This window comes from Lethenteron reissneri, chromosome 43 (assembly GCF_015708825.2).
Source record: "Lethenteron reissneri isolate LAM-NWPU_2019-01 chromosome 43, ASM1570882v1, whole genome shotgun sequence".
NCBI lineage: Eukaryota > Metazoa > Chordata > Hyperoartia > Petromyzontiformes > Petromyzontidae > Lethenteron > Lethenteron reissneri.
In genome coordinates, this window is record NC_083821.1 from 1681108 (window position 1) to 1705103 (window position 23996).

A 23996-nucleotide genomic window follows, 5' to 3' on the forward strand; every position below is an offset into this window, starting at 1 on the left:
TCATCTGTGCAGAGATGTTTGTGTGTTACCCACTCGTATGCGTGTTGTATTTTCTCCGGGTATTCCAGTATCTGGAGTAGCTTGAGTGGTCGCTATAGTGGTTAGCGGACTGCACTGTGAACTCTGACCTCAGTTTTATTCCAAGCCTTGGCCGTTCCCTTCAAACTACTGACCAGTATGGTGAAGTATGGCCAAACGAAGCCCATGCCATTCCATGGGAATGCCGTCAGCAGAGGGCTGACTGAGGGTTGTATTTAAATTGTATTATTTACTTACTGTATAATTTGGCCAAATTACTCAGCATGTGCCCGATCTCGTCAGATCTCAAGTCTAGCAGGCTTGAGCCTGGATGTTGTTTGGATGGACTATTAGAGGGCATGTCTTGAGCTGCTGCCAGTAGAGGGTGGCAAAAACGACTTGTACTCTACATCTATGTTTCCTGGCATCACCAACCCGTACTGACCAGGGTACAAGTACTGTATGGTCAAACAACCAGTGATCCAGCAGTGGATTGACACAGGGCCTAGATTGTAATGATTATTGTTGATGTAGTTTTGCACGTGTTTACACCATGGGGCCTGATGAGATGTTTGTTATGTTTCCTGATGGCCGGTGTTTAAATTGGCACGTTCATCGTTACACTAATAGTCGCTGCAGTACTGAGTAACCAGAAAACCCCGTAATAATTACGTTCTACTACTAAACACATTTATATGAATAGATATTAAAATGTATAAATCTTGACTTAATGTTTTCGTGATTGCAGGAATTCATATTTTTGGGTCTTTCGGTAAAGCCATCTACGTGGCTTTACCGAAAGACCCAAATAATATAAATAAAATGAAGACGGACGCTTGTGTTGCGACCGAAACGTCGTGTTTTATTTCTTTATTATTATTTTTTTCTACGTGACTTTACCGAAAGAACCAGAGCGTATGGATTCCTGCAGTCACGAAAGCTTCAAATCACAACTGAATATCAATAAAATGTATGTTGGGCTGTTCGTCAGTAGATGGCGCGCCTGAAGAACGGATTGCCCAAGACTCGACTCACACGTGCGTGCGCCACGGCTGCGTGTTCGTGTGCCACGTGCGGGGAGCGGTGGCGTAGCGGTTAGCGCGCTGCGCTACGAACCCGGCCACCCGAGTTCGATTCCCGCTCAGGCCAACAGCAGTGGCGATTATCTGAACCGGTCCTGGGCCTCCCTTCGGTCCAGAGTACCTGGTGTCGTGTGTAAACATCGTCACTGGGGAGACAAAGGCGACCGGGCGTGGTGCTGGGCACCCACCCCCTCGTGTGCCGTGCTGATTTTCGTAGGTGCTCGCTAACACCACTTGCCCCCAAACAGTCTGTTAAGGCTATACGGGGGAGTTTTGTCTTTGTGTGAAATGCTCACGTGTGTCTTTTTAAGGACGTGGTCCAAGAGCGGTCCACCGTAGCCATAAAGCTTAGCGGGTTTATCATTTGCTTACTGGATACGCCTAATTTGTTATTTCATATTGTGTAGATGTTTCATATCACGTTCGATGTTACCCCCAAAACGATAATCTCCGTCAAACTCTCTGGAGTTTCTCATACAAAGCTACAACGGCGACCTTGCTGTCAAACACATTTGAGACCTGGATATACATTTGTTTGGACCATTGGTTCAAGGAACGTGAAGTGTGCATTGCAGCATATGAATTTAATAACCTTAGTGCCAAGCCTCCCGTTATAATGGAGTGAATCAGGATGCCGTGTAGTTCAGAGGGCCCATCCCACGTGAGGGCACTGAGCCGGCATTGTTGAGTTCCTCAGTGCGAATCCGGATTGCAGCTGGCCGTTATTAAACTTGGTTCCCACGTCGAGCGCGTTTATGACTTCAATTTACCAAGTTGGCTTCCGCAAGCAACGCTAATATTCACACATTCATAATAGTTTGTTTTCCTAGTCAGATCGCCGCTTCACTAAAACGTGTGTTGTAAACCCTCCACCACCCGACACAGCCATTTAATAAAGTTGCCCCGTAAACAATCGTTCTAATTTACTGTTTCAGCACACCGGTGTGTTGGAAAGCATTTCACAACGTTTAACCGTTAAGTACCGGTGTGCTGAAGCAATTGAATTACCAGGATTGTTCATGTGACAACTCTATTATCAAATAAATACGTGCATTTTCCACTATTAAAAGCTGCCTGATGGCACTGGTGGTAACTACCAGCAAAACGTCCGTTCCCAAATGTAGTAGCCATGCCCTGGCTCGCCAGGAGAAGGCGGTACAGCAAGAATGTGGACTCCACATGTTTCGTCCGTGTGCGATAGAGCGTTGCACCCTTGCACGTCTGTGTTTTCTTCGGGTGCTCCAGTTTCCATACTATTTGGTTCTTTCGGTAAAGTCACGTAGGTGAAAAAAAATAAACAATAAAAAAATTAACTCACCACGTTTCGGGCGCAACACAAGCGCCCGTCATCAGGTGGGACACAACAGTTAGAAACAACTGCTGAACTACGTGACTTTGCCGAAAGAACCAAAGAGTATGGATTCTTGCAGTCACGAAAACTTCAAATCTAGAATGCTCCAGTTTCCTCACACATTCATTGGTTGAACAGATCTTAATATGTAGAGGACCGCAGAGCTATGGGCAATTGTTGGCGCCGGCTGCTTTCCTGCTCATCCTTATAAGCTGGCTGGCAGCTGTCAGGGCAAAACACGTTTGCATATTTGCTCGTAGTTCTAGATTTGAAGCTTTCGTGACTGCAAGGATTCATATTCTTAGATTTTTTCGGTAAAGTCACGTAGGTAAAAAAAAACAGCTATCATGCTGTGACGGTTCCACCTGAAGATAGAAGCTTGTGTTGCCTCCGAAACGTCGTGATTTTTATTTTATTTTTATTTTACTTTTATTAATTTTTATTTTTATTTTTTGCTCGTAGTTGTTTTCTCTCTGGATTGTCTCCAAGTTTTGGGAAACCGTTCGATCACTTTGGGCAGTTTTCAAGGATGATGACTGTGAAGTCCCGAATAGCAACACAACTTCATACCACAGTTTCGTTCATACTGGATCAGCTTTAAGAAGGTTATAGTGCCTGCTCGTTACAGATGGTCGGACAGACAAGGCTCGTACATAAATGCTCTGCTGCTGTTGATTATCCAGACAATGATGCTACTTATGATGCATTATACTGCTGATGATGGTGGTGGCAATGACAAGCATGTTGCTCATGATGCTGTGGTGCTGGTGATGTCAATCATGATGTTGTTGCCTCTGCTGCTCCTGATGATGTAAGTTATGGTAATGAAAATTAACGTAAAGTTGCTGATAATGATAATGCAAATGATTCTGCTGCTGCGGATTCTGCCATTGATAACGATGGCGCTGAAGCCAATAATGCTGCTGCCGATGAAGATAATGATACTGCTACTGCAGCGAATAATAATAATGATGATGCTGATGATGGTGCTGCTAATGATGATCATGGTGCTGCTGGTGAAGATAATAATGATGGTGCTGCTGATGATCCTGGTGCTGATGAACATCATGGCAATGATGATGATGATCATAGTGCTGATGATGACCATAGTGCTGATGATCATAGTGCTGATGATGATCATGGTGCTGATGATGATCATAGTGCTGATGATGATCATAGTGCTGATGATCATAGTGCTGATGATGATCATGCTGATGATGATCATGGTGCTGATGATGATCATGGTGCTGATGATGATCATGGTGCTGATGATGATCATAGTGCTGATGATGATCATAGTGCTGATGATGATCATGGTGCTGATGATGATCATGGTGCTGATGATGATCATAGTGCTGATGATCATGGTGCTGATGATGATCATGGTGCTGATGATGATCATGGTGCTGATGATGATCATGGTGCTGATGATGATCATGGTGCTGATGATGATCATAGTGCTGATGATGATCATGGTGCTGATGATGATCATGGTGCTAATGATCATGGTGCTGATGATGATCATACTGCTGATGATGATCATGGTGCTAATGATCATGGTGCTGATGATGATCATACTGCTGATGATGATCATGGTGCTAATGATCATGGTGCTGATGATGATCATGGCGCTGATGATGATCATAGTGCTGATGATGATCATGGTGCTAATGATCATGGTGCTGATGATGATCATAATGCTGATGATGATCATAGTGCTGATGATGATGGTGCTGATGAAGCTGCTGACGATGTTGACAAATCCTCCCACCCTCAGGATGGAGGTTTGGGAACGGACGAGGCGCAGTCGCCGTGACGTCACGACCGAGCGCCCCTCCCTCTCACCTCACCCTGCGGTGACGTCACCGCCCCCCCCCCTCTCACCCCACCCCTACGGTGACGTCACCGCCTCCTGCCCCCCTCAGCCTCCTGCCCAACCATCAACACACTCGGACGGCGGCTCTTGCAGGCGAAGCCCGCGGCGGGAATTGCAGCGGCACGACACCGCGGGGCTGAGCCGCCTCTCTCGCAGCACCCCGAGACGGTGGCCTGCGGTTGACGAGGGAGCCGATCGGCGGCTGTCTTTGCCGTCATGATTTGACGGTAAGGCCTGGGCCACGGATGACGAACCTCTCGTTACGTTGCGTTACGCGGTAACCGCCATGGCTGTTGTTGTTGAGCAGCCCTCGTTATTGGCTGTTGTTCTTGTTGGTGGTCTATTATTAATATTGTTGTGGTCGCTTCGTTTTTCTTTATACCGTGACATGTTAATGTTCTCGCAGCGGTCGAAAGCACTCAAATGGGGATGATGCGTTCACAGTGACCGCCACCTACTGGAATCAGAACCAATGCCCCCCCCCCCCCCCCCCGGTCAAAACTAAATGACAGGTTATTCACTCCACTGCTGGATGAATGCCTGGCCTCGTCTGCCCTGCCCTGCCTTGCCTCACATCCACCCGCCTGCCTGCCTGGGAATAACTTCACCACGCTGGTCAGGGCGAGTTGTAAGATGAGGAAGGCCATTTGGGATCGGTTCAGATGGGAGCCGACACTGATGGAGAGCCGTGGCGCTAACCGCTGCACCACCGCTCCACCGGCCTCTTTAAAATAACACATTTTCTTATTTAATGACATACTTGCGGTATATATGTATGTGTGTATATATCTAGTCAGGCCTATGTTTAGCGTGTAAGGCACACGTTTGAATATGAAATGTGTTAACGCCTGCTTGCTGTGTGTTCATTATTGTTATGATTGTTGATTTTGAATGTGAGGCAGTTATAGAGACTTGGCAACGGTTATTATAGTTTTTATAACGTTGTTGTTGTACCTTAGTGATCATACAGAGGTGTAGTACAGACAGCATTGAAGGCTTTGAATTGCAATTAGTAAAAATATATATCTACGGTCAATAAAGCGTAGTCTGCCAACTTGATTTAAAGGTTATTCATTCATGTGCGTCATGGTTAATCTATAAAACATAAATATATGAGCTTTTTTATTTTAACAGGTAAGGCCCACTGAGCTACAGTATAGCTTTTTTCACAAGTGACCTGACCAAAAATGATGACTCAACGAAGTGGCTTATCGTGTGGAAATGTATAGCAGCTAAATACTCTAAATGCGTGATGTTGATTATAAATGTGGAGGGAAAATCCGGGGAAAAATCCACGCGACCACTGCTTCAGAGGCACACAAACTCCAAATATACAGCAGCAGCAGGCATCGTCAGGGTCAGGATCGAACCCACGACCTCCTGCATACCAGGCGAGGTAGTTAACATCTCATAGCCACCACGGCGCCACGGTTATCGATGTGATCGACTGTGCACTGAGACACATCGAGTAACGCATGTATCAGAGAACATACACAAGTTAGACGATGAATATTGACTGTTGAGAAAACTAATGGAGCTGAGGCAGGGCAGGTTCCTTAGAATGATGACCGATGGACGGGACTCACGGCTGAGTGACAGCCAAGCGAAGGGAACGCGTTCGACAGGACGTTCGCCTATGAGATGGAGCTATGAAATTGGCTCATGCGCAGGAGCTGAAGATGGATTGTTGTCCAGTAGTATCTGCGGACTGTGAGAGATGACAACACATTGGAGAGGCCGTCATCTAGCAGTGGATTGGTCATGGCTGACGGTGGTGATGGTGATATCGTTTACCGTGGCCAAAGTCAACAGTGCATTGTAAAAAACACAACTGACACGATATTAAACATTTAACAAATCTACAGGAGCTGTCAGGGACCAACGCACGTCAGTCAGCTGTACTGAATGTTGCTTGAACAATTGTAGTAATGAGTACGGTAATAGCATTATGGGCTTGGCTAAATTAGGATGGGCAGGTGTGGGTGTGTGGGTGTGTTGTGATGGCCCGTGACTTAAGCCACATAGCTGTTGGCCATCACAACAATCGGCACATTTTGAGAATTGTATCGCTTTACTTGAGACCAACTTCACTCTTTGGTGTTCCTTGAGTGGAGTACTGCATTGTTACATCCTTTTGTCAATCCATTGTTGCATGAAAGCTTGCCCATGCTGTGTCGTTCATTGGTTGTGTGTGACCATACTTCATCAAGCTGGTCAGTGCAGGTTGGGCGAGAGGGTGCTCAAGATCGGGTCAGACACCACTTTCCCGCTGGTGTTAAATCGAACTCCGTTCACGAAGTTCAAAGTGCAGTGCACGAACCATGGCACCGCCGCAGTGGAGCATAATGAGGAAGTTAAATGCATTAACATCAGTTATGTTTTTCCCATAAAATCAAAGGATATTGAATACATTGACTCATTGGACTTAGACTTTTACGAACCATCAGATTTTTAAATCAAATTTTTGGAATGTTTTAAAAAATCTGGGTCTCATCAGCAAAGTCAGCTTTGTTAAACGAATGCTTTTGTTAGCCTTAGCTGGAAATTCCCTCAGTTGATTTTGCTGCTCGCATTGTTTTGAACTCCCCCCTCTAATCCGTGCTGTCGTCCCTGTGACCCTAATTAAGTCCAGGCTCAGGACCACACCTCATCTCTACCTGTCACTGACCGCCGTTCCCTCTAACAAACACAGAGACCCATAGACTCACGGAGAGACCTATGACTGACTCACTCTAAAAATATACATATGTACTGAATATGCCCTGTGTTTCTGTACAGTGTCTGGAGATGCGGTCACATTTCGTTGTTATATAAATCAATATTTTCTTGTGTTGCTGCTTGTTTACCAGATGCTTGGCAAGTCTGACTGCTGATGAGACCCAGAAAATCGAAGTTGGTCGTGTAGAGTTGCTTCAACAATTGCTGATTGTGCATTTTTATTCTATTAGGGTAATAAGTCGTCTAAATTAGATAGCATTGCAAGTAGACAAAACCCGTGTTATGCAAACCTCTGGTTTTGTAAGTGGTGCAATATAAATGTTATGTCATTGAATCACACGTACTTATTGTGCAATGTTGATTACGGTTCCATCAGACTGTTCATGGTGACGTCCCTATGTGATGTGATGGCAGTGGTACATACGCATGCACACACCCCGTATCTAACGTGGCAGTGTGCTCTGTTTCCTGTGCACGTGTACAAGTCTGCTCACAATTAGAGTATGTAATAGTATGAGCGCCGTTATGTACAGCACATCCTTGTCTATGCTGCATTTGTGTGGAGCGGTGGCACAGTGGTTTAGCGCAGGGACCCGAGTTGATTCCCGGTCACAGACAATATTGGTGCCATATATCTGAACGGGTCCTTGCTAGGCCTTCCCAAGGTCCATTCAGCCTTAAACGAGTACCTGGTACAGCCTGTAAACATCAGCATTGGAGAGACAAAGACGGCTGAGCATGGTGCTGACCTGCTGAAAAAATAGTTTTATTGCCCATCGGATTCCTCCAGTACAGAATAAATTCATGTTTTGATTATGATTATCCATAGGTGCTTGCTCACAGCACTTGCCCCAAAAGTCTTGTAACCGTTATGTGTTCTCACCTTGGTTCTCAAAGTCAACTCAAATAGTCTCGCGGCTGTTGTAGCAGCAGAAGGAAATTCATTGCATCATCGTCGTCATTAGTAGCAGCAACAGTAGCATTCTCGTTTTTTTTCATCATCAGCTGCATCATTAGCATTGGTAGGATTAGCAGCATCATCAGCAACCACAGTAGAATTACCATTGGCTGTGACCCGCAAGAGCATCATCAGCAGCAAAGGGGTTCACACTCTTTTCAACAGAACCATCACTGTTGGCTTTTACACACAGTGGTGATGATTTTATCATCCCGGAGTGGATGATGGGTTGAGTCAACTTTGACCGGGATTTGAACTCGGCATACTTCTGATCTTGAGTCAAGCTGTCTAATCATAGCTGCCACTCAGCAGCATAATTGTCTCTTGTCCAATATTATTATCTGTAATCATACTTCAGTGGGTTTATTGGCTTTAGCTTCAAAGTCTTATAAAAATACCAAGAAAAAACGAGTTGTTAAATAAATATTTGGTATCTGCACGCGTATAAACCATCACAACTGAATTATTGTAGCCTAAGTAAAAAACTAAAACTTTTATTCGATTGTTCATCTTACCTTGACATTTTCTTTTGGGATTTTCAAATTTAACATTTGATGTCATGTGGATTCAGCCTCCCCTCAAATACCGCCAGATACAAAGGTTCATTATTCTAAGTTTCTAAACAAATACTTTCAACATTGTTGCCAGATTTGTTGAGTTGCAAGCATAGACTGGGCTATACTTGTCCCAGATTTCATGTTTCTATTGCGTCCATGAGAATTGACATGACTCTCCGTGTGTGTCTTTTTGATATGAAAATAATCTGCTGTGCAATTGTTTATTCATGCACAGTATATGAGGGGAATGGTGGCACAGTGGTTAGCATGAACTATGTGAATCCTGCTACCAGAGTTCAATTTCTGGCCACGGATAAAGACACTGGAACTGGTACAGGACACTCCTCCCCTTTGCCTGACAGGGCTGGTGAAGTGTGATCTAACAAATCTCACGATTGACATGCCTTGGGGAGGCCATCATCGCAACGGTGGATTGACTAAGGGCTGTACATTAATGATATTATACATTTTGATTTAAAGCTTTCGTGACTGCAGGGATTCATATTCTTGGTTCTTTCGGTAAAGTCACGTAGAAGGGAAACAATAAAATAATAAAAATAATAAAAAATAAAATTCTCACGACATTCGATTGCAACACAAGAAAAAAACGCCACTTTTTCAAATTTTCTTGCTGTGGTTTTCACACCTGATGATGATTGCTTGTGTTGCAATCGAAACGTCGTGAACATGTTATTGTTTTATATTTTTATTATTTTATTGTTTCCCTTCTACGTGACTTTACCGAAAGAACCAAGAATATAATATTATACATGTATATCTCGCACAATAAATACGACACTAGGTCATACCCTTTACGTATAGCCGGGGCTTCATTTTACTCATGAATATTTTCCGAGACGCTCGTAGACTGGAGCATGTGGCACGTGGCTCGGAGTAACCCCGCAGCCATATCGAGAGGTGGGCTGGATGTTTGTGTGGCAAGTGTGTAGAAATATTTTCTTGTTCAGCAATCCAGACAGACCAGGCTGATATTAAGCCCTGCATACAGTCCACAGTGCCGGCATATGTGTGCACATGTGCATCTCGGGAATGATAATGCCAGCCTATGTATGACTCATGCCACATGCTACAGTCGTGGCCAAACTTTGTCTTTGTTGGTCCAACACATGACATTGGCTATCGCTTTTGTTAAATTTGTATCGCGTTTCACCAGAGCAGTAAAAGTCACGTTAAATACTCGTTACGAAGAGGTTGCATCACGTGTTTGCTCTGTGTGTGTTTGTTTAGTTGAATTGTTGGGAGCGGTTGTGCAGTGGTTAGGGCACTGCACCATAAATCGGGCATCCCGAGTTCCATTCCCGGCCATGGTTGCCATCAGGGGTGTTTATCTGAACCTAATGTGGGCCTCTTCTAATTTGACTCAGTTTAAATGAGTACCCAGTGTCGTGTGGAAAGCACAGCATTGGGGGGGGACAAAGGCATGGCCCTGGCCACATCACACCACCGTCTCACATGCGCGGTGCTCGCTAATTGCAGTTGCCCCAACAGCCTGTGTGAGCTACATGTGGAACATTTTGTCTGTTGCGTTGTGAACAGGAGACGGTTTGCAGTGGCAGGTGATGTGAGCTGGGGCACACGCAGGCCTTAGTCATGGAGTGTCACCTGGATAAAGTCCACCAGAGCGTGCCGCCGCCCTTCCGCCGCTCAGCGTGGACAGGATTGCACTGGGCTGCTCTGCTGCTGTGCTCCCTCAGCCTCCTGATCCTGCCAGGTAATGCGCACTCGCATGCCATCGGAGTTGTCGCGGTTGTGGTTGTTGTGGTCAGCCTTTGCCCGGCGGTAGGAAGTATTATTCTATTATTTTTCTGCTATTCTTTAATTTCTCCATTTGCTCCAATCCAGCAGTGGCCTCCAAACTCTGTGATTTATATTGCTTACTACCGTCTCTTCCGCTGTTTTCCACCGCTTTTTTTTTTGCCTTCGATTTCCACTCGGTGGTCAAATAGCCTCTCGTCTCTCATAATTTGCTCTCACGATGTGGCCTGCCCTGATTCCGCCTGATTGATTTTGCTCGTTGAAAGTAGGGGTGGCATTTTCAGTCATCCAAGCCTGGTGATCCGGTGCTTTGGAGGCAAGTGTTTGTGGATTATGGACAAATTTCTGAAACTCCCACAACCCTCTTATGTTGGAAGGTGGCCAAGAGATAGCAGTCGATCCATTAATCATTGAATTTATGTATGCATGGCTTGGAGTGTTATTCACTCGTGTTTGGTGGGTTTTTGCCGGCCGCTGGATTCCTCCCCATACGCACAATACATATTAAAATGGAACTTGCGCAAAAATCCCAATGCAGAACCCTCAGAAATATGACCCCCGAGGCTCCGTGAGACTTTCCCGTAAAAATGGAAATATAATTTTTATTACAATTAAACTTTTCTCAACTGTCCTATTCCTACCACGTATAATTTCTTGGTTGTGTTCCGTAGCGCTCTGATGTGTTTTCGGGTTGTTCCGCGTCTTGTTCGGCACGATGTCCGAGGTTTCACTCCTCGTGCAGGGAGCTTCTTCAGGAACTGAAGGATTTTCCAGCACGTGAAAGCGGTGGAAAATTCGTGCTTTAGTCATGGATGTTTTCATTATAACAATGAATCCTATTATCATGTATGTACGTATGTTGAACTTATTTTGCACCGTACTTAGCCAACCGTGCTCATCATCGAACATCGCTGCTGCCTCATCACAGCAGCTCCAGACACCCACTTACCCCGGAGGCGCAATGGGCGTGGCATTTCCCATTGTTTTGGGTTTTATTTTTTTTGCACCCGCGGTCATGGCGCTGAAGGGTAAACTCACGATAAGCAGGCGTCGAAACATTTGGCTGTGGGTCATCTGGCTACTCTGGGATTTGGAGGGAAGTACCAAGCTGATAACGAATTAATCAACAATTGCGATGGCATTTGGCTCGGTTTTCGCAGAACTTCGAGAAAAAAACTACTTTTCGTGAGAACGCGCTGTTGGGAGGTGGGGTTTTGTTGCAGTCTGAACGTTTTGCGCCTTTACAGTGTTTCCAGAAACACAAAACTCTCAATACATCGGTCAATAACGCCGTGGCGTTAAAATTGAGAATAAAAACAGCTGACATTTCATACATATCGAGGACAGAGAGACAGTGGATAGGAGATGGAGACTGCACTTTATACCATAGGCTGTAGTCTCCAACTCTTATCCACTTAAAAACGCCGTGTCGCCTCTCCCTTATCTTATTATACGTGCGATAAAGAAAGGCCATTGCCCAGAATGTTACCTATTATATATTTTTTATTTTAAGGCCACTGTTTTTGACGAATGTGTCGATCTTTTTTTGTGTTAATTCTGCTTGAGGAACCACTGCCTATAGCTTGTAATAACGACTCTCCTTCGCCATGCGATGGCTGGTCAAAATATTTAATCCAATAATCCGTGCTTTTTGGGCTCCTATTTCCCCCGTCTCTTTTGTACGGTACTGTTTGCCCCATAACCCCTAAACATCAAATGTGTCTATAATTGGCATATCATTTGCATATATTGCAGATAAATGATTCTCACACAGACGATTTGAACTGGGTGTGCTAATGCTCGTCGTATGGAGAACGAAGCGTGGAGTGAGTGAGCGATGGTGAAGCCCATCACCCTCACGGTGGCTCATGGCCTGGAGTTTAGTAGTACCACATTGCCCAAAGGCCAGAGGTGACACTGGTCCACTCCTTATGAGGCGGTAAATCTTTAGCACTGCCAGTTTATGTTCGTGACCGACAGACATGGAATAATGGGTCAATTACAATACAAGCACCCAATCATCCGGTGTTCTCAATTAAAGAAACACGAACTCTTTATCGATTACACCTTAAGTGGTGCTCGATTGTTGCTGGCCGCCTGGCATATTGGGCCTTTGGGCCTACTGTGCTTAGCAATTGCGTTTATACAAAAATGTTTTATAACCACCACGCTTTGGAAGGGTCATACCGGATAGACACACACCCTGCGAAAGCTTTTTTCGCAAAGTGCCTTCTTACGAAGGGAAAAAACATCAGCCGTATGCAATGTATACAAATTACCTGCAAATTGAGTACGAATGTTGAAATTCAGGCTAATGGTGTGGACAGTCATACAAATGAGACGAAAACTCCAAGCAATACAAAGGAGATGGTGAAAACGAGATGAGAATAATTACATCTTTAAACGAATGACCCCTCTGAATTGTGACAAATCATCACTTTGCTGGGTGTGGGTTGTGAATCATTTCATGCATAGAAGTAACCTTTTTAAATGAGTCACCTAATTGTTGAATTTTGTTAATTTATTTTAATGTTTGATCTGTGTGATTGAAATAATTAATTTGTGCACTTGATTAATGCACGCACACGTGATAAACAGGATGCCTTGAAATCTGTTGACTGCGCATTTGGTTGTATTGGCAGAAAGGTGGCTGTGGTATGCCGCCAAATCCAGTCTTGCCGGTCTGACCGGCAGCTAAAAAAACCAGTTTAGTATTTTCGCAGTAGATCAAGACAAACATACTCCATTAGCTCCGAGGGTGCTCTCCAGATGACAGCGTTGTTTCCACACTCTGTGTAAACGTGTTCGCCACAGGACAGAAGTGGCCCTCAAGGGTGAAACGAGAGCGTGGCCCTTCTGAGATTCCCTTCACAGCCACTCCCGGGGGGTTTGAGTGAGGGCGGTGACAGGGCCCAGCGAGAGCGCGTCCGCCGCTTATTGCACAGGTTCACGGTTCGAATTTCGCAGCCGGCCTGGTTATTACTGCGGTTGTGTTAGTAACTATAAAGATACGTACCGTCCGCTTCGCAGCGGAGGTTATAGGTCCCGTGACTTCATTCGGAGACTTTTGTTTGCCAGCGCCACCGTCCAATTTTTTTCCCCAAATATGAAAAATTACACTGCGTATTGGTCAATTGGAGACCACGTAGCGGCAATGTTCCCCCTTCTGCGGCAATTTGGCAGGACCCTCCTGAAAAATGTTAACGAGACTCGGCAAGGCCCTCCTGGTTTAAGCATGCAGAATAATGGTTGCCATTAAGCTAGGGCCTTATCCTTCTTTGAATGTGTGACCACCAGATTGTTCGTAAAATGTTATTTTGTCAATCCACTGTTGGATGTTGGGCCTCCTCAAGCCGTGTGGGTTGTTTAACCACACTTCATGCTGGAGAAGTGTGGGGTTGGTGACGTCGGGGAGCATAGAAAGAGCAGTACGACAATGCACTGTTATCACCACAAAGTTATATTTAAAAATGTTTTAATTACCCAGCAAGGTCACAAGGAGTCTCAATATACTGCATTGGATTATTTGGCTGATTTGCTTAATTAGTATTTTTTAAACTATTCTGCGAGCAATGTCACCAATTAGCTTTTTGGTAAGAAAAATAATATTGTGGTCAATACATCACCCTGTCTGGCAAACAGAGATTAGAACAACTTGAGGCTGAACACTTTCGGAGTGTGTGTGTTGTCTGGATGGGTATCAAAGCACTATTTGCCTCATGATAACAAGAGCCTCTTTACAATAAAATAATAATTGTTTTAAGCACGTCTAGTCCGTGATTAAGTGCCTGTTGTGCCAAGGCCGTGCTAAGATCATGCCCATGTCTGTACGGAGTATAACGCCGCTACTCTCCAGCCGCATTTTGGCGTCGTGTACAGTATTGCCACGTGAAAACTTATTGCCCCAGAGCAAATCGTCAGCGTTTTTTTATACCCACGGTGGCGAGGTATTAACTACCTCGCCTGGTATACAGGAGGTTGTGGTTTTGATCCCGACCCTGATGCCTCTTTATTTGGAATTTTTGCATGTCTTTCTGCCCGTGGTCACGTGGATTTTTCTACGGGTCCTCCGGTTTTTTATTCCACATTTAGAAACATGCGTTTAGAGTTTTTGGCTGCTATAAATCTCCACGTGATAAGCTACTTCGTTGAGCTATCATTTATGGTCAAGTCGCTTTTGAAAAAAGAGCTGTCCAGCTCAGTGGGCCTTACCTGGTAAAATAAAAATAAATTGGACGGATGTTTTTTCGTGACTTTGTCACTCGGAGTTACCGTTTCAACTCTCCGTGTAGTTTATATGAAATACATATTGAAAAGGTGTTGAGGCAAATAAGTTTCCCAGTGTGTACGTCATTTTTTTCTCAATTGTTCTGGTTTGTCCTAAAGGTTGCTTATGACCAAATCAGATCTCGGGGTTGAGTCCAGAAATATGTTTGGATAGGCGACCACCGTGCAATAAACAAGGCGGTAACAGGCTGTTGTGAGGCGACTTTTCCGCGTTGTTTACTCATCTAATATAACTAGGTTTTTATTAACGCTTTCAACAACCAAAGTTGAAAGAGTTGACGCATTAGCTCTGCCTGCCCGCCCGTCTGTTCATCTGTGCATAGCGGGGGTGGAGGGGGGGGTGTCACTCTCATTAAGATGATCCAACAGGAACACAACTTTAATTCAAAGTTGTTTGGCTGTTAGGGACCTACCCCCATTGAAGATCCGGCGAAATTAATCAAACTGCTGCTCACAAATGTGGGGGTGCAAAGAAAAATCATAAAGACTTCACAAATATGCAAATGTATTTTTGCCACAGCCAACAGCAACCTATCGGCTTCCATTCTGCTCATCAAATGCGTTTGAGGCAAGTGTTACGTCTATGCATATGCATGAGGTTTCCCGACCTGTTTTGTAATCGTAGGCTGCGTGGGTGGCGTTGCTTTCGTAGGTCTCCTGACAGGCATCCTAGGCCAGCAACATTGCTCGTGCAAGAGGGGAGGCTCGCGGTTGGGCCGCCATTAATTAATAATGCTCTATGGGACATGTATGTCTGATGTCATATTTGGATTCGGCACCCTTCAAAACGTTCACATACAAACTCTCATATCCCCCGGGGGTTCACAAACATTTGTATTAAAGTTACTTGTGGGATACATACGCTGAGACACCATTGTAGCAGCATCTACCCTCCGGTGCCAACTCCTGGCAAAGCCGCCAACCGAGCCCCTTTCCTTAGGGTCCCTGCTGGCAAAGTGCCCAAGAGAGCCCCCTTCCTAGGACGATTGTTCATGTCCGCATACTCCTTTAAGTAAGACTAAAAAATGTGACGGAATAGCTTGAAATAAAAGTCGTAACGGTAATATCGTCCTGACGTTGCAGCATCGTGCGAGCTGTTACAATTTTGTATTTCCACGTGCCGTAGATGTCTGGCAGTACGAATGTACGAAGACAGCTTGGCCTTGTTGAGCCGTGAAGTGTTTAGGTTGGCGGTGAACGGAGAATCTCAGTGCTGATGGAACTCAGCGACTGCCCTCGCGTTGCCGTGTTAGCCGCAGCCTGCTTTGGGCCGGGGTGACCCACGTGCTATTGTGGCTGCCGTTGCGTTTGTTTTGTTTCATTGACCATCGTCGAGTTTGGCTACATGCTTAAAGTTCACCGCTCGGCTTCTGCCAAATGTCATTGGCCATGTCTGCGTCACGGCCGACTGGGGTGACACGACGTGGCAGGTGACGCCCCAGCCCGGGCTAGGCCGAGAGAAGGATCGTGCGACAACGCCAGGCGACTGTGAGAGCACGACTTTTTCGGCGCAGTGTAAACCGGCTTCTCCAGTGCAGCGGCGGCGTTGATGGAGTCAGCCTGGTTCTCTTGGGGCGCGCCTGATGATGTCCCAAGTTGACATTATGTAGATTATTTTGCTGCTATAAATTTCCACGTGATAAGCCACTCTGTCAAGCTATCATTTGTGGCCAGGTCGCTTATGAAAAGTAAGTTAACACCTCAGTGGGCTTTGCATGGTAAGATGGGGATGGTTTAGTTTCAATTGTATGTTTTTGGGTGATTTTTTTTCCTTTCCTGTACTTTGCACTGCTATCTTGTTTTGTATTGTTTGTTGTTGTAACGTTCTTACCCACCCTTACTGCACATCTGTGAAAAAGAGCTTTATAGCTCATTGGATTCCTCCAGGAATAAATAAATATTCTGATTCAGGTGCCCCCCACAGATGATGTTGCGTTTGGGTGGATGGAACATTTTCCTGCACCGCACCGACAATTTGGAACGCACCAGTCTGTATATAACAGGAGACGCAACAAAAACATAACCACGCGGCTCTTCTAGATGTCTCTTATATTAGAACAATATTTTAATTTTATAAAGCGTCCTAATGCAATTGCATCCTGAGACGTTTTACAAAAATGGGGGTGAGGGGGCATCCGGGGTTGTGGTTGTGGAGGAGGGGTGGAGAGAGAGAACAACATCGCAGCACAGCCCAGAATGAAGCGACCAAGGTCCAGAAACAACAACAACGACGAGTCCCAGGGGCAGCTAGGGCAGCACTAACGAGCATTAGGCCATCATCAGGGCAGCCGACGCACTTAACAAGCTCTAGGGAGAGCCAGGGCAGCACTCACAGCTGTCATGGCACTGCTCCCCACCCCCCGGGGTGGTGATTAAATTCAAGAATCGCCTCTTTGTTTGGCATTGTGGGGAATGCCGCACCTCTATTGGCTACAGAGGTCACGAGAGCCAATGGCCACATTTATGAATCTCAAGGAATGGACCCTAATATGCGTGATTCGATGCATTTATTACAAGCGTAAGAATCGACGTTAATTGATTAATCAGTGCAGTGTTACGTGCTTACTGGTTATTAAATACCGCATGAATAAATCACATTACATTTGGCATCTCACTTAATTTAGCTGACTCCAGCTCCGTGAATCAGGAGTTTGGGTTTGATTTATACACAATTAACACTCCTTGCAGGGCATATAATCGGCGGGTCACCTAGCATGGATGTGATGTGACCTTCCAGGACCATTTCCTTACATGAGGTGGTCCACTGCTCACTGCAAGAGTACCACAACTAGAAATTATGAAATGTATTAGGGGTTGGCGGTGGGGGGGATTGAGGGGGGGGAGCAGTGGCAGAGTGGTGGTTAGCGCACCGCACTACGAATCCGGTGCCCAGAGTTCAATACCCGACTGTGGCTAACATCGAAAGATATTTGAGCCGGTCCTGGGTTCTCTTTTCCCTGACCCACATTGACCTGTGTGGTGTAGTCTGATCAAACAAACCCCATGACCGAAGGGCTGAAAAAAAACTCTGTGTCGTGTGCCTTCCCACGTTTCCCTGCCTGCTGCTGCAAGGAATTTGCGAGGAAGAGTGCAACTACCACAGCACGGCGTCGCACGTGGTCCTGGCCAACGTCTCCGACAACGTGACCCCCGTCAACGACCTGCCGCCCGTCACGAACGGCTCGCTGTGGGACGCCTGCCTGCACGCCTGCTGCCTGCGGCCCACCTGCAACCTGGCATGGCTTTACGGGAAGCGCTGCTACGCCGTGAGCTGCCGGGTGCACGGGGACTGCACCTTCCAGGGGGAGAAATTGGTGCAGACCTCCATGGCCGTCGTCGAGCGATTGGCGGGACCGGTTAACGCGACGGATCGAGCCGACCCGGCGGCGCCGGTGACGGCGGCTCGATTGTCTGCGTCCACTCGTGCCCACACGGGAAAGGTGATGGGCCGGAAGGGCGTGCCCGAAGCGGAGCCGGCAGTGAATGTCACCAGCTCCCTGCCGGAGTTGGTCGCCGCCTCGGAGCTGGAGTACATCCAGCAGTTGATGGGGCCTGTGGCGTCCACGACCGGAGCAGCGCAGAGTGTGGTCACGGAACCGCTGAGTAGCCCGGAGCAGCGGCAGACGACGCCAGCGCCGCTTGGAGCTATGAATACGGCCCAGGTACTGCGATGATGATGACGATAATGATACTATAGACTAAAACTATTTTTTTATTTTATCAGGTAAGGCCCACTTGAGCTATGAGCTATTTTTTAGAAGTGACATGGCCACAAATGATAGCTCAGCAAAGTGGCTTCTCTTGTGGAAATTTATAGCAGCCAAATTATCTAAACGCGTGTTGATTCTAAATGTGAAGGGAAAAACTGGAGGACCCAGAGAAAAATACACACGACCACGGGGAGAACATGCAAACTCCAAATATGCGGGAGTCAGGGTTGGCATCGAACCCACGACCTCCTGTATACCAGGCGAGGCAATTAACATCTCGCCTTCGTGTTGCCCCTAATGGTACAGGCGTGGCCCGACAATTAGCTTCTTGAGAAATAATTATGATGGGTAGCTCTCCACCGTGTTCCCGGGTTGCAGCGCATGTGGATTCCTCGTCGTGCTGGGATTCCCAAAGCTTTGAGACACTAACCAAAGCAAAAGGAACTGGATTTGCCCTGCGTCTAGCCGTCGGCTTCCGCACTGCTAGTTACATGCTGGCGAGGACAAACGCACGTTGGGAGGTTTTTACACGCTCCATGCGTGTGCACGATTTTTCTCATTAATGTTTGACAACTCAATGGAGACGTCTCCCATCCCACAGCCTCTTGACGAGGAGCTGGAGGGCTACGTCAGGACGCTCCTCAGCCAAGACCAACTGAATGGCAACAGTCTTACCACCGGCAAAGCCCTCCTGGCCTCCTCCACGAGCCCGGTGTGTGACATAAGCCAAACTTAACTGCACCGATCTCTCATCTTGTAACGTTAAATGGATTCACCGACTTAAAATTGTTTCTCGCTTTCACGTTATATGCGTAAAATCGTGTATGTCGACATCATCATCATGATCCATGATCAATCCACTGCTTGATGAAGGCCCTCTCCAAACCGTCGCCAACCCTCGCTTTGCAACAGTTGTGCATGTTGGAGGCTACTCTGTTTGCAATGGCAATTATTTACCCAGGAAAGCCACGAGAATGCTTTTGGGAGGGTGCTGCTATATTACAGAATGTCGGGGGCCGGCCGCCATGTTTAAAGGGGGCCCGTATTACCGACCACACGCAAAGCGGTCGATGGGAAATTTTAATTGAATCATTAATCGACTTATTCGACGAATTGTTCCGTCTCTCATACGAATGCTGCCACTTGCCAGCCGCCCCCTCAGAAGCCCACAGAGAAACAGAAGCCGGCAGGGGATTCCTCGACGCACGGTGCCAGCACTGCACAGAAGGGAGACAGATTGGACGGTGCGACCGGGCAGCTTCCAGCCCTGCCGCTCTCCTCGGCGAACACCTCGGAAACGTGGAGCAGCGCCAGTCCACCGTCCAATGCCAGCTGGCCTCCCAGCACCGCCGCCGCCACCACGCCAATGCCAATGAGCACTTCATCGACGGCTAAGCCGGGTATTTTTTGTTGTTGTTTTTACACAGTTAACTGAGCGCAGGTCCAGATGGCTAAAACGTCAAGAGGTTATCAAAAAATGGCACTATCAATTTCTTAATAGATTATAGTGCAAATCGTTCCTTGACTTGAGCAAGGTTGTTATCAGAACTTGGGAAAAGACACGGTGATGATGGGAGAGAATTCCAAAGTGGAGCAGTGCAAGGAATGATGCAGAAAGAGAAGTGTGGTGATGTTCAGTATGGTGGTTGAACACAGTGTGGATGAGAGGAAACCGTGAACGAGGAAGGGAATCGGCAAGTGATTGAGTGAGTAAGTAGATGACCGAGCTCGTGAGTTGAGTGAGTGGGTAGGTGGATGGGTGAGTGAGTGAGTGGGTGTGTAGGTAAGTAGGTGAATGAGTGAGTAATTGAATAATTAAGTGAGTGGGTGGATGGGTAAGTATGTGTGTGGGGAAGTTACTGAGTGGGTGGGTAGGTGGTTAGTTGAGTGAGTAGGGTGGGTATGTAGGAGAATGAGTAATTGAATAAGTAGTTTAGTGAACAAGTGAGTTGAACGGGTTGAGCGAGTGTGTGTAAGGGTAGGTATGTATGTGTGTGTGGGTGAGTGAGTGAGCGAGCGAGTGTCCCTCGCCGGTGCACGTGTGCCCACAGTGAAGGCGCTGGTCGTGTCGACTGGCGACAGCGTGGAAGTGACGCTGCCCAAGGACGAGGTGGTGCTCAACGCGGTGGCGAGCCCGGAGCCACCGGCAGGTGGGACTCGCGAGCGACGCCATGCACACGCACGCAGATACGCACGCACATACACATACACACACACGCACGCAGATACACACGCACGCAGATACGCACGCACGCACATACATACACGCACGCACACACACGCATTCATATTCATAACACAGTTGCCGAGCACAGGCCAAAAACATCAAGTGGCCAGAAACAAACGACACAATCGAAGTTGTTCATTTGATGCGAGCTAACACTTTCCTTGAATTGAGCAAGGTTATTTGTTGTAAGAGCTTGGGGCAAAGAGACGATAATGACGACGATGATGGGAGGGAATCCAAAATGGAGCAGTGGGAGGTAAAAAGCAGAAAATCAAGTGCTGTGACCTGCAGTGTGGTGAGTGGGTGTGTTGCTGTGACCTGCAGTGTGGTGAGTGTGTGGGTGTGTTGCTGTGGTCTGCAATAGGGTGAGTGGGTGAGTGTGTTGTTGTGACCTGCAGTGTGGTGAGTGGGTGTGTTGCTGTGACCTGCAGTGTGGTGAGTGGGTGAGTGTGTTGTTGTGACCTGCAGTGTGGTGAGTGGGTGTGTTGCTGTGACCTGCAGTGTGGTGAGTGTGTTGCTGTGGTCTGCAATAGGGTGAGTGGGTGAGTGTGTTGTTGTAACCTGCAGTGTGGTGAGTGGGTGTGTTGTTGTGACCTGCAGTGTGGTGAGTGGGTGTGTTGTTGTGACCTGCAGTGTGGTGAGTGGGTGTGTTGCTGTGACCTGCATTGTGGTGAGTGGGTGTGTTGTTGTGACCTGCAGTGTGGTGAGTGGGTGAGTGTGTTGTTGTGACCTGCAGTGTGGTGAGTGGGTGTGTTGTTGTGACCTGCAGTGTGGTGAGTGGGTGAGTGTGTTGTTGTGACCTGCAGTGTGGTGAGTGGGTGTGTTGCTGTGATCTGCAGGGTGGTGAGTGGGTGTGTTGTTGTGACCTGCAGTGTGGTGAGTGGGTGTGTTGCTGTGACCTGCATTGTGGTGAGTGGGTGTGTTGTTGTGACCTGCAGTGTGGTGAGTGGGTGAGTGTGTTGTTGTGACCTGCAGTGTGGTGAGTGGGTGTGTTGCTGTGATCTGCAGGGTGGTGAGTGGGTGTGTTGTTGTGACCTGCAGTGTGGTGAGTGGGTGTGTTGCTGTGACCTGCATTGTGGTGAGTGGGTGTGTTGTTGTGACCTGCAGTGTGGTGAGTGGGTGAGTGTGTTGTTGTGACCTGCAGTGTGGTGAGTGGGTGAGTGTGTTGTTGTGACCTGCAGTGTGGTGAGTTGGTGAGTGTGTTGCTGTGATCTGCAGTGTGGTGAGTGGGTGTGTTGTTGTGACCTGCAGTGTGGTGAGTGGGTGTGTTGCTGTGACCTGCATTGTGGTGAGTGGGTGTGTTGTTGTGACCTGCAGTGTGGTGAGTGGGTGTGTTGCAGTGGTCTGCAGTGTGGCGAGTGGCTGTGTTGCTGTGACGAGCGATCCCTCGTCAACACTGACGACACTGCTGTGCCTGCGACAATGCGACGTGGTGCAGGCGAGACCTACCAGTACGAGTGGATGCTCATCAGCCACCCAGAGGACTACCAGGGCGCCATCGAGGATAAGCACCCGCAAACCCTCAAGCTGTCCTAAGGTAACTTATGTACTGTATATTGAACTTCTTCTGCAGCATACATAGCCAACCGTGCTCGTTGGAGGTGCAGGAAAACGACCAACAGCATGGCGGAGTGCTTTTGGAAATGTGTATTTGATGATGAAAATGAGCATAGCAATATGCCCTCACAAAATGAGATGGAAATGGAACTGCATTTCGGCACAATATAATTCACAGGTTTACATGTGAATATTGTTGGACAACTTACTGGTGAGCTGAAATAATTATTGCCGTGTTGCTAAACGCTCGTACACGTTGCTGTGTAGGGTGGTGGAGGGTCTTACGGCATACACTCGGACAGCTGGTTAGGTGGCCTATGCCAAAAATGTGTTGTGAATGTGAATGCATTCATTTAAGGAGCTTTTGAAGGGAACTGCGAACCGGCTGCCTGTGTTCCCGAGCGATCAACGCACGCTACAATGTGTGCCTCTGAGTGTGAGTTTTCACTTCTGATGAATGAAAGCACCCTTAATGGACTTACCCGGCAGCTTGTTTTCTGCTCCAATAGTCAGACAGGGCCTGCCTTGTGAATGTGGACTTTGCACCGCACGCTCAGAGGTTGCCTTGCCCTGTGGAGAACAGCGTCACCTCTGGCTCATGCGAGCCGGAGACGCTTTGATTGTGATGTTAGTTTTTCCCATTACTCAGAGAAGAGTTTGTACTCAGGAGGGGCGGTGACACGGTGCTTGGCACACTGTGCTATGAACCTGTGACCTCGGTTTAATTTTCAGCCATGACCAACGTCAGAGACAAGTGATTACCAGCGCTGAGCCTCCCCTAAGCCCACTCAGCCTTAACTGAATAACTTGTGCAGCGTTTAAACATCAGCATTCGGGAGACAAAGGCGGACGGACGTGATGTGGCCACACCACCCCTTGATGTGCCTTGCCAGTTCTTATGAGGCACTCGCTTAGCAACGCTTGCCCTCAACAGTGCGTTAAGGACTACACGGGGGGTACTTTTGATCCTTGTGTGCCCAGCTGTCTGCAGGGCTCTACATGTACAAGGTGGCGGTGATAGGGAAGAAGGCCTACGGAGAGGGCTTCATAAACGTGACGGTGAAGCCGGGTAAGCGCACGCAGCCCCGCCGTCGCGTGGCACGATTGCACCGAATGCGTTGTGGTGCTGCCGATTACATTCACACCACGAGCCGGCGCTGACATAGCACCGTTGACGCTGCACAGGCAACGCCGCCAAGATCCTGGATTTGAATCCAGCAAGCTGCCTGTGATTAAACCACTGATTGGTGGTGGCGGCATTCCCCTCCCACAATAGAAGACTTGCTCATTGGGCATCCGCGTGGAAACAATTATATGCCATCCCCCTCCCACTTAACAACCATCGCTTTACTCCAACTATAACTCTGCTCCTCAATCCCAAATTCGTAACAATGTAACTTTTCCGAGTGTGAAATCCACAATGAGCACACTCGCTCAGACGCATCGCTGCTTCAGCATGGAATCATCTCCCGTATACACTAATATATGCCGCCAAACTCAGCTTAGGTAAATCTCTCAAACGCACTTGCACAACATCTTCAACTGTTACAGCACGATCTCTATGGACTGATGGTGTGCACTGTTTATATTCAGGGTGTGTCATTTAACAGTGTACCCAAGTAACGTTTTTTCAAAATAGTTGTGTACACTTGTAAAAGACACAACCTGTATTTGATATGCATTTCTCTGTTTGCCCTAGTGTGATATTCATATGCATAAATGCGTACTGTATAAGTTATAGATTTAACATGTTTGTATACGTCTCGTTATGTGTTTGTGATGTGTGAGTGAGTGAATGTATGTGTGTGTGGTGTTTGTCACCCACTCCCTCGTGTGCCATGCCGGCTATCATAGGTGCTCCCTAGCAGCACTTGCCCCA

The 23996-nt window shown here is 47.2% G+C and overlaps 1 protein-coding gene across 1 annotated transcript in view; it reads left to right on the top strand.

The window, feature by feature from the left end:
- The first annotated feature begins 4352 nt into the window (after nt 1-4352).
- The window catches only part of LOC133353359 (dyslexia-associated protein KIAA0319-like protein), a 40092-nt gene continuing 20448 nt past the window's right edge, over nt 4353-23996 (top strand). The window contains 8 exon segments of the mRNA XM_061569547.1: nt 4353-4554; nt 10118-10292; nt 17696-18285; nt 18935-19045; nt 19484-19733; nt 20385-20483; nt 21999-22111; nt 23099-23186. Coding sequence (XP_061425531.1) covers nt 10172-10292; nt 17696-18285; nt 18935-19045; nt 19484-19733; nt 20385-20483; nt 21999-22111; nt 23099-23186 — 1372 coding nt within the window. The 5' untranslated portion in view covers nt 4353-4554; nt 10118-10171.